General features: G+C 41.7%; 1 protein-coding gene across 1 annotated transcript in view; it reads right to left on the minus strand.

The window, feature by feature from the left end:
• LOC137298680 (uncharacterized) overlaps window positions 1-13,296 on the minus strand; it is a 146,537-nt gene that overhangs the window by 75,825 nt on the left and 57,416 nt on the right. The window contains exons 30-46 of the mRNA XM_067830962.1: window positions 12,259-12,472; window positions 11,226-11,575; window positions 10,444-10,686; window positions 9,867-10,010; window positions 9,340-9,508; window positions 8,620-8,795; window positions 7,750-8,011; window positions 6,912-7,105; window positions 6,261-6,347; window positions 5,247-5,486; window positions 4,828-4,989; window positions 4,415-4,583; window positions 3,703-3,881; window positions 2,980-3,135; window positions 2,216-2,329; window positions 1,580-1,695; window positions 269-746 (exon numbers count right to left, since the gene is read on the minus strand). Of these exons, the coding sequence (XP_067687063.1) occupies window positions 269-746; window positions 1,580-1,695; window positions 2,216-2,329; window positions 2,980-3,135; window positions 3,703-3,881; window positions 4,415-4,583; window positions 4,828-4,989; window positions 5,247-5,486; window positions 6,261-6,347; window positions 6,912-7,105; window positions 7,750-8,011; window positions 8,620-8,795; window positions 9,340-9,508; window positions 9,867-10,010; window positions 10,444-10,686; window positions 11,226-11,575; window positions 12,259-12,472 (3,453 nt within the window). The remainder of the gene's footprint in view (window positions 1-268; window positions 747-1,579; window positions 1,696-2,215; window positions 2,330-2,979; window positions 3,136-3,702; window positions 3,882-4,414; window positions 4,584-4,827; window positions 4,990-5,246; window positions 5,487-6,260; window positions 6,348-6,911; window positions 7,106-7,749; window positions 8,012-8,619; window positions 8,796-9,339; window positions 9,509-9,866; window positions 10,011-10,443; window positions 10,687-11,225; window positions 11,576-12,258; window positions 12,473-13,296) is intronic.

A 13,296-nucleotide genomic window follows, 5' to 3' on the forward strand; every position in this document is an offset into this window, starting at 1 on the left:
TGGATTCTAAAAATTTACTAACAAAACACTGAACATTCGACACATAGAGATTATTACGAAAGCATATGTGCCATACAACTTATAAAATTGATATGAAACAAGTGAGAAATTTTGTAATATTTTTGCATACATAATTTTTGCACGAATGTAATATAGGATGTATGGCACACTTTTGAGTGTAATAATTTCCATATTATCCAATAATATAGGACACGATGCCACCTTTGGGCTATACTGATGAAACCTTAGTGAGATTGTATTTTCTTACCTTCTGGACAGGAAATGCACTTGTCGAGTCCCTCCACATCTGCGTACGTTCCGTTTTCACAGGGAATGGGGAAGACGCTGGTCACTCCTCCCGGGCAGTAATGCCCAATGGGGCAAATACCTCCGAAGCCCACCTGACGATCATCATAACACGTATTGTTGAGAGGATCACTCTGATTGACACCATTGGGATATTCACGATCAATACCTGACACACACCAGTGTCCCTGGGCACAGTCCCCTGTAGGGGAATCTAGATGTTCCCCATCACAATACTTCCCTCCTGGGCAGGGCTTACACTGGGATTCTGCATACAAGCCATCCACATCACTGTATGTTCCTCGTGGACAGGACAGCCAATCAAGACCTGTTCCTGATGGGCAGTAGTATCCGACTGGACAGATGGCATTCTGTCCATGACCTTTACAGTAGTAGCCAGCAGGACAGTCATAGCATAACACAGCATGGGTGTGGTTCACCTGCAACAGACACATGTAGGATTGCACGATGCAGTTGAAACATCCCTTGTCAGGCATTAAACCTACAAATACGTACTCCAAATCTGATTTAGGAGTTCTTGTGTTGCACTATCTGTTGTTTCATTTTTCAGTAAAAGGCAACAAGAAGATGAAGTCATCAATATCCCCGTGATGGTAAAATATTCTTCATGAACGTGTCTACAACTCATGATTATGTAAAATGTTTTGGCATGTATACAGCAAAATGGAAGGAGAGGAGTGAGGTTCTAAAGTTCTACTCCGTAAAGCAGCAATAGTACCAACTTCAGTTGAAGCCAACCTTGTTGCCATGGAAACACACATAAAATTTAATCAGGAATTCAAAAAACCACCAAAAGGCACCAGTTCACCACTAGATATGCGTATGTATGAAATTTGGTGAAGAAACAGTGAACGGTTTAAAGGTTCTGCTCCTGAAAAGAGCACTACCACCAATTTGACTCAGTCAAGATTGTTGTCATAGAAACACCAAAAATATTTGATTCAGAATTCCAAAACTATCAAAAGGCACCAGTGCACCAATAGACCTATGTATGTGCCAAGTTTGGCGAAGAAACAGTAAACGGTTTTAAAGTTCTGCTCCCGAAAAAGCCACACGCAAGGATGCAGGCTTACACTTATGGACAGAAGGATGAAGGGATAAGCAATATTACACCACCTTTTCTTATTCATAATCTCTAATGAGAATGGGGATAGGAGACATACTCTACCCATTACCCCAAATGGGTTAAACTACAGAAAGAATCACATTGCTTCTAACAAGGGTCTGCAGGTGTTTGCCTCCAGGAACTCACATAGCTGTTGTTCCTGCATGGAATGGGTGCAGAGACACCCTCAGGGCAGTAATGTCCGATGGGGCAATAGGTGTCGTTTGGCTCCTTGTAGATTGATCCCACTGGACAGTAGTACCCTGAAACAAAGAACATTTACCAACATTAATTTCTTATCAAAGTATCAAAGTAACACTATTCCTGGCCTGTGTGTCTCTATTACACAGAAAACAACTTAGACAATATACTAATGAAAATGAACAATTGAACATCTGAAAGTGTGGGCGGTTCTTTATTCTTTTAAAGGTTTCCTCTCAAAATAACGAAGGAACACCTGTACTTTCAGGTGTTCCCTCACTCGTTTCCATGAGCATAGCTTAACATGTTCAAAATGGTTAAAGAGGATGTACTCAGACATGGAGAACCCTTAATTTTGAGTAAATAGCCACATATAAACACATTTTCAATTTCTCAGATAAAAATCATAAATCTAAAGGATGAAGTTCATTAGTCCAAATGGCACAGTAATGAACACAAGTATCATTGACAGATACCTATTTCAATCCTTTTATCTGCAAGCACACATGTTAAGATATGAAGGTATTTAGGTAGTAGGATTATTGCTGTGAACGATACACTGTTGGATGGGATCTGTCTCACCTTCTCCACACAGCCCTGTAGGTTCTGAGAGTCCATCTGTCTCACAGTAATATCCTCCTGGACATGCAGAGCATTCATTCTTTGTCTTTACAGTCGTAAAGTTGGAGAAGGTACCTGAATAATAGACACTTCTCAAGTCAGGGGAATCAGGATTCACGATTAAGTACATACAGTGCCTGGGTTGCGAGAAAACAAATAAAGGAATGGATGAGTGACCCTTTTACAAGATTGTAACTACCGTCAGTATTAAAGAAAGGAAAGGTGCAGGCAACGGTACCACAGTAAACACATGGACTTTTCAGCAATGACACTTCAGGCAATACACAAAGATGGTTAAACTGAGTGTGAGTGAGTTAGTTGTATGCTGCACTCAGCAATATCCCAGCTACATGGCGGCCGTCTGTAAATAATCGAGTCTGGATCAGACAATCCAGTGATTAACAGCATCAGGATCAGTCTGCACAATTGGGAACTGAGGACATGTGCCAGTTAAACTGACTTTGAAGGTGATACAAACCTTTATAACATAGTGATGCCACATTTGGGTTATAGTGATGTTACTGACTACAGGACATGGTGATGCTATCTATGGAACATGGTGATCTAGTGAGTCCAGGACATGGTGACACCACTTTGACCATAGTGATGCTAACTTAAAGACATAGTGATGCCACCTGGGGGACATCTGATGCTCTTGATTTAAGCACATGGTGATACTAATGACTATAGTGATGCTAGCTTTAGGGCATGGTGATGCTACTGACCTTTAGGACATGGCAACGGAGCTTGACTGAGAGCTGGACAGTAGTGGCCAGATGGACAAATGTTCTCCTGGGAGCTGGATGATCGCACAGGACAATAGTAGCCAGCCTCACATGGACCACTTATTGCTGTGGCATTCAGTTCACCACAGTAGTAACCTGCAATATTCAGACACAGTCATATATACATACTTATACAACAACGTTAACTGATGAATGACTGAATTAAGTTTTCCGCCGTTTCCAACACCTGGATGATAGATGTACATGTATATTCAATCCAAAAATTGTTGCACATTGTATACAAGTCAATGAAACTAACATGACACAGAAAAAATAGTCAATTGAACAGCTGTTTTCTTGTAGTTATATTTTTCTACAGCTGACTGAAACATGTCAGCAAAATAATTTGAGTAGACCAGTATAATGTTATATGTGGTTTTATTTATATTCTTAACCACTCTTACCACTGACTGGGGTGTAATACCTAAGAGGGATGCATAAAACCACACATATCCCATGTTAAACTGTTTATACAACATAATAACAATCTACAACAAAGAAATAACAATAATATTTAAACAATATTGCATCATAATGAAAATAACTTGCATATTCAATACTAAATGTTATCACATAGCTGTCACTGAAGAACATGCAAGTTGACCCTGACCCTAACGACTATACAATGACCACTAGGATGACCACCAAGGATCGCCATCTCACCTGCAGTGCAGTTGAGGCATTCATCCACAGATGTCAGCTTGACAGTGTTTGAGTAAGACCCCAGCGGACATTTCTGGGGCTCGGATGTTTGTTGTGGGCAGTAGTGACCTACTGGACACTGGTCTGCATCGTTGCCCTGTGAGGGTGTGCCTGATTTGGCATACTGACGGCAGTAGTAACTGAAGAAAGACGAGTGAGTACGGTTTATGTTACTTTTAACATATTCCAGCTATATGGTGTCAGTCTGTAAATAATCAAGTCAGAACCAGACAATCCATGGATCCAGTGATCAACAGCATGAGCATCAATCCATGCAACCAATCACGTGTCTCAACCAAGCCAGTGAGCATGACCACCTGATACTGTTAGTTGCCTCCTTTGACAAGCATGGACCAAGCTCAGAGTGAGTGAATGGGTGAGTTTGGTTTGACACCACATTTCACAATATTCCAGTAATATCTCAGTGGGGGACATCAGAAATGGGCTTAACACACTGTATCACAGTGAAGAATTAAACCTGGGCCTTCAGCATGATGAACTTTTGAACCACAATGCTAGACCAATGTCCCAAAATACAAAGGATTTATTTATTAAAAAGTCACGTTGAGATTCCCAAGGTCATAACAAGCACTAAGTCACAAATGACACATAATCTGTTTTTTTCCTAGCAGCCTCAATGTTATTCTTTCAGATGTCTGCTGGTGGAACTCACCCAGCCTGGCAGATGCTGGTGAAGGTGGTCTGGGCAGCCATATCACAGTAGTAGCCTCCCGGACAAGGGACACATTCTGCCTCATCTTTCAGTCCTGTGTGGTTGCTGAATGTACCTAGCGGACATGGGTGTTCCACGGCATACTTGGTTTCAGATGGACAGAAGTATCCTGAGAAAGCAAGTATCAATATTATAACAACATAATCTCCAAATGCTTATGAATGTACTAATCAGCTCATTGTAGCAGTCACATTTACATCATATGTCTATGATCAATATTTCAAGTGAACACTTTTTTAGCACAAGAACATCTATTGAAATGATACCTTGAAAGAATGTGTACCTTAGACTTATTGATAATTACACAATTCTTGGCCACAGTATACAACACATAGAGGCTGAGAAACTCTTACCCATAGGACAGTAGCTGCTGTTGTAGAGGACAACAGGGGCCATGGTGTTGTCACAGAAGAATCCTGGTGGGCATGGCTTACACAGGCCTTGGCCGATCTCGTCTTGGTAGGTTCCACTGGAACAGCGCACTGCCTCGTGGCTGCCTTCTGGACAGTAGTGACCTAGAAGAACACATGTTCATATGCATGTATTGAGTTGACAGACCTGAGACCTAGATTCTTAACCATCATATGTTTCTGTCATTCATATTGGGAAATATGACTTCTTGGTCCACCTATGTGGCACCGTTCCATTGAAGTGCCATCTTGATTCGATGCAAGTACAAATGAGGAGGTGATGTGCATGTGCACAATCAACTTAAAACAATACTGTCCAACACTTCACTGAGGAACTTGGACAAAATGTCACATGGACTAACCTTGAGGACATGTGTACTCAGCCGGGTTTGAGATGTTCATGCCAGCAGGGCAGTAGTACCCTGCATCACACTTTGTGTCGGCATCAACGTTGCCGTAGCCTGCACAGTAGAAGCCTTGTAGACATGTGATACAGTCACTCTCTGACCTCGATCCTGTTGTGTTCAGGTATGTTCCTGGAGGACAGAATGTGCCATTGGCACTTCCATCATGGCAGAATTGACCAAGAGGGCACAAGTCACCTGAAAACATGGTAAGAGTTAAAAGTGTTAACATAAGAAATAATAAGTAATCAGTTCTTGATTCATTTAGAAGTATTTATTGCAACTTTAAGATAGTCACATCAAAGCTTACAGCATAGATGGTCCATGTTGAATACATGTACATTGTGTTAAGAAGTGAAATAACCATTGCCCTGATTGAGCTAAAAACATTATCATGTGTAAGGAGCATATGGTACCTTGCCAGCCTGTCAACTTTTCATCTTGATAAAGAAAATCTGTTTCAAGGAAAACAAATGCAACATTTGGCTATTTAGGGAAAGTGATAACGTTAATGGTCTTTCCTGATAACAGTCATTATACTGTGATTACACGATGCCATTTAGAAAGTGGTCAAATGCAACATATGTCATATTTGGGATTTCACTTTCTTAGTAAAGTACAAATGCTAGTACTTTTTTAGGTTGAGTCCCATCCGGGATTCGAACCCGCACCCTCAGAGTCAGGCACCTAATCGCCAGCACACAAAGTCAGCCGCCTAGCCCGCTCAGCCAGTCGCGGTGGCTGAGCGGGCTAGGCGGCTGACTTTGTGTGCTGGCGATTAGGTGCCTGACTCTGAGGGTGCGGGTTCGAATTCCGGATGGGACTCAACCGAAAAAAGTACTAGCATTTGTACTTTACTAAGAAAGTGAAATCCCAAATATGACATATGTTGCAGTCATTATACTCTTCATAATCACTGAGGAATTTTGTCAAGGGAGATCTATGCCTAACAATACTGGATGTAAATCTCACCATAACTCTGTCCAACCGGTGTGGGTGTTGGAGAACCTCCGGAACAATAGTAGCCTTCACTGCAGTTGCCAGTTGGGGCAGACAACTCTGTAACATACATTACATAACACTAAGTGACTTCTTCCAGGAAACTCATCATGCTGAAAGGGTATAACTGATTTTTCCCTGATTTTTCCGCAGGCTAATTTGGTGACTTTGCAACAAAATAACCTTTGCCACTTTTCTTTTGCACATGCTCATAGTTTTCAAAGACACTGATCCATCATGGAGATTGATTGCAAATACATCAGCTCTTTCAACTCTAATGACCTGCTAACAAACATGTCATCACCATTGAGGTAAAGTTTTTCAAGGATGTTCTCTTACTATTATATCACTTAATTCAGTATGAGTATGTGAAAGAGATGGATGCCGCTTTTAGTAATATTCTTGCAATATCATGGCTGGGAACAGCAGAAATACACAGACTTTACACATTGTACCCATGTGGGGAATCAAACCTGGGCCTGCAGCATGATGAGCAAACAAATTAACCACCAGGCTATTCCCTTGCCCTAATTCAGTATGAGATTATCCAGCAAAGAATAAACATCTTCACGTCAACAACTCGAAAAAGACAGAAAATCTCTTGGCAAATGTTCTTGTACTCACCCACATTACCACAGTACATCCCCGGTGTGCAAGGGTTCTCAAGAGAGCTCCCACGTGGACAGAAGTGCCCCTGGGTACACTGTCCACCTTCAGCTATTGTAGCTGGCTGAGCGGACTTGGCTCCACCTTTGCAGTACCAGCCTGGGTCACACTCATCAGTTGGTACAGCCAAACCCTGGGAGGCACAGTAGAACCTGTGGCATATACAGAGTTAACTTTGTATTGAAACCAAACTATGGTAAGTTTTGGACAGTGGAATGTGGCATAATCATCCAGACAATTCTACTTGAATGTGTGGGACATACATGAGCGATTACATAATATAGCGATTACAAGGCATGGGTGAGGAGGAGGAGGAGGAGGAGGAGAAGGAGGAGGAGGAGGAGGAGGAGGAGGAGGAGGAGGTTTCTTGGTTGGTTGGTTAGCGGTTGCTAGGCTTGGTTTCATGAAATCTGAGTTCGAATTAGTCTTCAGTAACCCCTGCTTGTTGCAAGAAGCCACTAAAAGGATTGGGTGGTCAGGTTAGCTGACTTGGTATACTCCTGGCATTGTTTAGCAACTGTGTAGTTGATGCTCATGCTGTTGATCACTGGACTGTCTGGTCCAGACTTTACTTTCTACAGATTGCTGCCATATAGGTGGAATATTGCTGACTGTGATATAAAAAAAATGAAAAAGATCAAGAAATACGAACTAAAGATTTTCTTGCTCATACATGAGCAAATTGGTAATAATACTGAAGAGAAAGGGTACTTATTTACCCTGCTACTCACTGCTCAACCTTACTAATAAATGATTGCTAAGGACACAGAATATATATTGTTACATGGTGACTTACCCTGGCAGACAGTCAAGGCAATGGGAAGCAGCACTCATCCCAGTGGCATTGTTATAAGTTCCTGCCAGACAAGGTGTTTGGAAGGCTGTCTGGTACTTAGGTCCACACCAGTAGCCCTCAGGACACAGGAAGGGGTTGCTGGTGTTGACTGGGCAGTAGTATCCAGCTGGACAGTCAAGGCAGGTAGAACGGCCTGTCTCGTTGGAGTAAGTTCCAGCATCGCATGCAGTTGGGACACTTGATCCTTCTGGACACTTGTATCCTGGCCAACAATACATCGTCAATGTCAGTAGTAAAGTTATAATCATTATTATCTGAAATCCCCTTTGTTTTGAGTGCATTTAAACCCAATGAATTTGTCTCAAAATTGAACAAAATTGTCATTAATGGCAACTTTCAAACAAAATATGTAAGGCTACAAGATGAAAACAAAGATATTGGTATAAATACATTTATGTAACATATTATATCCATGATGGAACATTTTTGCTCTAGAAGACTACAATTTTATCAACACATATAGACTCAAGGGTGAATATGGTTTAACAGTCTCATATTGTGGAATATCACAGTATGGGCTTCACACATCGTGAATGGGATATAACTGGTCTTATTTGCATTGACAAGCAAATGACTCAACCACTTGGCTACCTTAGGTCAACTGGCTGAGTGAGTGAGTTTAGTACTCTGCAACTTTAGCAATATTCCAGCAAATCACAGCAAGGGACACCAGAAATGGGCTTAACGCATTGTACACATGTGGGGAATTGAACACAGATCTTCAGCATGGTGAGTGAATGCTTTAACCACCAGGCTACACCCACCCCATGAGTCTACTGATACAGGTTTTGTGTGACACTGTGAACTCACCAGTGGGACAGATGTCTCCATAGGTCTGGTTGATGGGTGATGGTTCCGGTGACCCGATGCTACAGTAGTGGCCAGGACTGCACTTCAGACTTGTCTCTGTCATGTTGTAGTAGGGGCAGTAGAAGCCGGGGTCACACAGCTCACACTCGTCCTCCTTTGTCTTACGGGCAAATTTACTGGAAATATTGAATAATAGCTCTGATCATTATGCCTTTGCAGTCAGTGCGTGAGTAAGTGAATCTATTTTTATGCCATTTTTTAGAAACACTCCAGCAACATCAAGGCGGGGGACACCAGAAATGGGTTCAACACATTGTACCCATGTTGAGAATTGAACCCCAGTTGTTGGTGTGATGAGCACTCGGCTACTCCATAGTCTATGAATTTGCCATTTAATAACTAATTGATTGAATCATGTGGGCAATGGATTGTCTAGTTGCTTCAACCCACTCTGATGTATTTAATCTTTCTAATTACAATTATTGGCTTCTAAAAGGTTGATTTGATTCTTCAGCAGATAGCTTTGATCATAGATTCACCAAAGAGGTATGTAAGTAAACTATGGCCTGTGCAATTTTTTACAAACGTAATGCTGACATCTGTGTGTCTGTACTTGTTTTTGTCTTGACAGCAATATTAAAACATAAGTAGCTCTATTTCTCTATTTCACTAGATACTTGGACATATGTCAAACTTTTGACAAGAGTGTTGACTCTTTACCCAAGCCTTCCCCGTGGACATGCTGTAGGAGAGATACTTCCTTCTGGGCAGTAGAAGCCTTTGGGGCAGCGTCCCCTGTTCTCATTATCAGTGTCTTCTGGAGTTGGTGTTGACGATCCAATGATTGACCAGTACCCAGCAGATATCATCCCAGTAGCATTTGTCAACCCTGAGTGAGGTAAATATGTACAGGGAAGATATACATGTAGCTTCATGTAAGAAATAATATGGGCAAAGGCAACATACTTCAAAACATTGGTCAACTGGGACAATGTGGACATCGTTTGTCTTGACACACAAATGCATGGTTTTGACCATAATAAAAAAACAAGTTCCAATGGAAAGCACACAACATTTAACATTTTGATTACAAATTTAATGAATATGTGAAAAGTCACAATTTTCTAATTTCTTAATTGTCATTACATCATTCATTCATCAATCTGTAAAACATGGATGTCCCAAGTTAAAGTTACATGACATCAGGACATGAAGAAAGGTAAAATCCTGAAATCAGTTGTACACACCTTCGGAAGCACAGTAGTGTCCGGCATCACAGAGCGTGCAGTTTGCTTCTGCCTCAAGACCATCCTTCTTCCCATACGTCCCGATTGGACATGGAGTCCCCTGCGTGGTGGGGATGAGTGCTGTACTGGCGATACAGTAGAAACCTGGGGAGACAGATCAAGATTGGGCTAGAGCATGGCAATCTACAGAATGTGACTCTGTTTGATGTGGATCATCCTGACTGTGCTTGTAATACACAGATCTGACAGATCAGAGCTGAATATCAATTAGACGGCACCAACCAAAACATCTGCTTATGTATCTCTCTACACATCCACAGATACATTAGCTCCTTCTATTTATTATTTATATTCAGATGAACTCACACAACAATTCTGTGCAGAGTAACAAGTATTCACTTTTCCAAAATGTCAAAATACCATTTCAGAATTAAAATTCAATTAAGTTCTGACTTGAATAGGATTACCTTTATGAAAAATACCAACAGTCTAGAATGTAGCAAAGAAGATGAAAATAGAATTGGTTTTTCACAAGAACAGAAATAATCAGAGATGGCTCTCCGGCAGCTACACAAACCTTGAGGACAGACTCTTGGCGCTTCTCCAGGCACACAGAGAAAGCCAGCCAGACACAGCTCACAGGAAGAGAGGCCAGTGTTGTTAGCAAAGGAGCCAATAGGGCACTGCTTGGGCTGATCTGTCCCCTCCAGGCAGATGTGATGCATGGGGCAGATGGCGCCGGTGTCGTTGGAGACACTGGAGTTGATGGGGTCAGGAATCCATGCACCACCAGTACAGTAGTATCCAGCACTACATGGCCCTGTAGATAATGTACGAATGGGGTATAAGTGTCATATTGGTATAGCTAGTGTATCTGTACCTGATAAGGCGCAACCAAATCAGTTGTATCAGCATCATCTGTTTTATCTTCCTGATGACTTTCAGAGGGAGCGGCAAATATGGCTGGTCATGTGACCGTAATGGCAGGAAAGGGAGACTCCCAACGGGTGAGCGTATTGTATGTCTGCTTCAAATCAAAGGGAACTTCTTGGGATTTCAAGTGCTCCACTATCTTCTCCAAGAGGGAGGAGATACACATAATAAACCACAACACTACTATACCAAGATCCTTCAAAAACAATGGTACAACTTTGTACAACTGTCTATCAATGTGAGATTTACCAACCTGTTGGTTCAATGAGGGCAGGTCCGTTGCAATACTTCCCAGGGACAAAAACAATATAACTGTCTGTCAAAATGAGATTTACCAATCTGTTGGTTCAATGGAGGTAGATCTGTTGCAGTTACTTCCCAAGAACAAAACAAGTACAAGTGTCTGTCAAAGCCAGATTTACCAACCTGTTGGTTCAATGAGGGCAGATCCATTGCAGTACTTCCCAGGATCACATGGTTTACAAGCTTGTTCCTCTGACTTGCCCTGGCGGTCAGGGTTATAGGTACCCCGTGGGCAGGGGATCATGAAGGCCACGCCCTCTGTACAGTAGTACCCAGCTTCACAGGTGTCGCCCCACAGGATGAGAGTCTTGTTGCCTGATGTGTCATTGTTATATACAGGATCGTCATCCAGGGCACCTTCAAAACAGATATGACCTGCTAGGCATTTCCCCTTGGGAGCTGTAGCGCCTCTGTCCTGGCAGTAGTAGCCACGGGGGCAGATGATGCAGTCGTCAATACTGTCCTGGTGGGTCCTGGAACAATAGTTAAGTTTAAGCTGATAGATGAAATATAAGCTAGACAAATGTATGGAAGAAATTGAGGAAATGACTCAAAGATGTCAGGACGTTTTGTTCATAATCAGACCTGTAACATTTAGGCAACACTTTTATTATTGAGTGAATATTCCAGTGAATATTTAGCAATATTCCAGCAATATCATGGTAGGGGGTTAAGAGGAATGGGCTTCACACATTATGCCCATGTGGGGAATAGAACCTGGGTCTTCGGTGTGATAAGCAAACTCTTTTACTAGTAGGCTACCTCATCACCCTCACACAGTGGAAGCTGTCAAAACTGGCACTCATTGGGACTGAAGAAATAATCTAGTTTAGACAAGGTAACAGATTGTAGAGCTGATGATAATGTACAAGTCATAAATGGGGCCGAGATTTTATGCCAGTGTTGATAACTTGCCGGATTGGATGATGACCGGTTTTGACAGCATCCACTGTATTTGTGTAATTAAACTATTTGTTGGTATAAAATTGTGGGTGTTAGTTGAAGATAAGTTGTTACATGCATGAGGATTTTTATTATCTGCTCTTTTGAAAGTAACAATGAGGAGATGAAGAGTTGTAGTAATTTCGTGATTGTGTCACACATTTTATCTCAAAGCCAGGCCACACATATCAAGAAAATTGATAGTGAATCTTACGCATTGGAGAAATAGCCAGGGGGACAGTCGAGGGGAACAATGCTGCCATTTCCACAGTACTTGCCAGCAGGGCAGGGGTACTGTTCTGTCATTTTCTTTTCCGGGCAGTAGAATCCAGGGTCACACACCATGCATGATGCTGATGCATTCTTGTCTTGGTATGTCCCAAGGGGGCACTCTGTCTGTGCCACTGAGCCGTTCAGTGAAAAGTGCCCTTCAACATGTCAACATGGCATTTACAGATCTGCATGGCACATACAGATATATCAGGGTGTGGTATATAGCTGGGTGGTATATACATATTTTTAATTGTGGTATAAGCAGTTAGGTCTGGGTGGTATATATGTTACAGTGAATCTGTAAAATCAGTCATCTGGTCAAAGTACTGTAATGATCATTTACCCAGACAAACGTTCTTGCTAAACTGACTTTTCAGTGATGCAAACAGTTACATCTGGGTGGTATATACTGACAGATATATCAGGGTGGTGTATACAGCTAAATATAAGTGGTGAAAACAGATCTAGGAATGGTACAATGGTGGTATACAGATATGTAAGATATATAAGGTGGTATAAGCAGTTATATCTGGGTGGTATAAACAGATATATGAGTGGTATGTGCAGATCTGGGTGGTGAATACAGCTAGGTCTGGGTGGTATATAAATATATATTAGGGTGGTGTATACAGCTAGGTCTGGGTGGTATATAAATATATATTAGGGTGGTGAATACAGCTAGGTCTGGGTGGTATATAAATATATATTAGGGTGGTGAATACAGCTAGGTCTGGGTGGTATATAAATATATATTAGGGTGGTGAATACAGCTAGGTCTGGGTGGTATATAAATATATATTAGGGTGGTGTATACAGCTAGGTCTGGGTGGTATATAAATATATATTAGGGTGGTGAATACAGCTAGGTCTGGGTGGTATATAAATATATATTAGGGTGGTGTATACAGCTAGGTCTGGGTGGTATATAAATATATATTAGGGTGGTGTATACAGCTAGGTCTGGGTGGTATATAAATAT

This window comes from Haliotis asinina, chromosome 10 (assembly GCF_037392515.1).
Source record: "Haliotis asinina isolate JCU_RB_2024 chromosome 10, JCU_Hal_asi_v2, whole genome shotgun sequence".
In the NCBI taxonomy this organism is placed as follows: Eukaryota; Metazoa; Mollusca; class Gastropoda; order Lepetellida; family Haliotidae; genus Haliotis; species Haliotis asinina.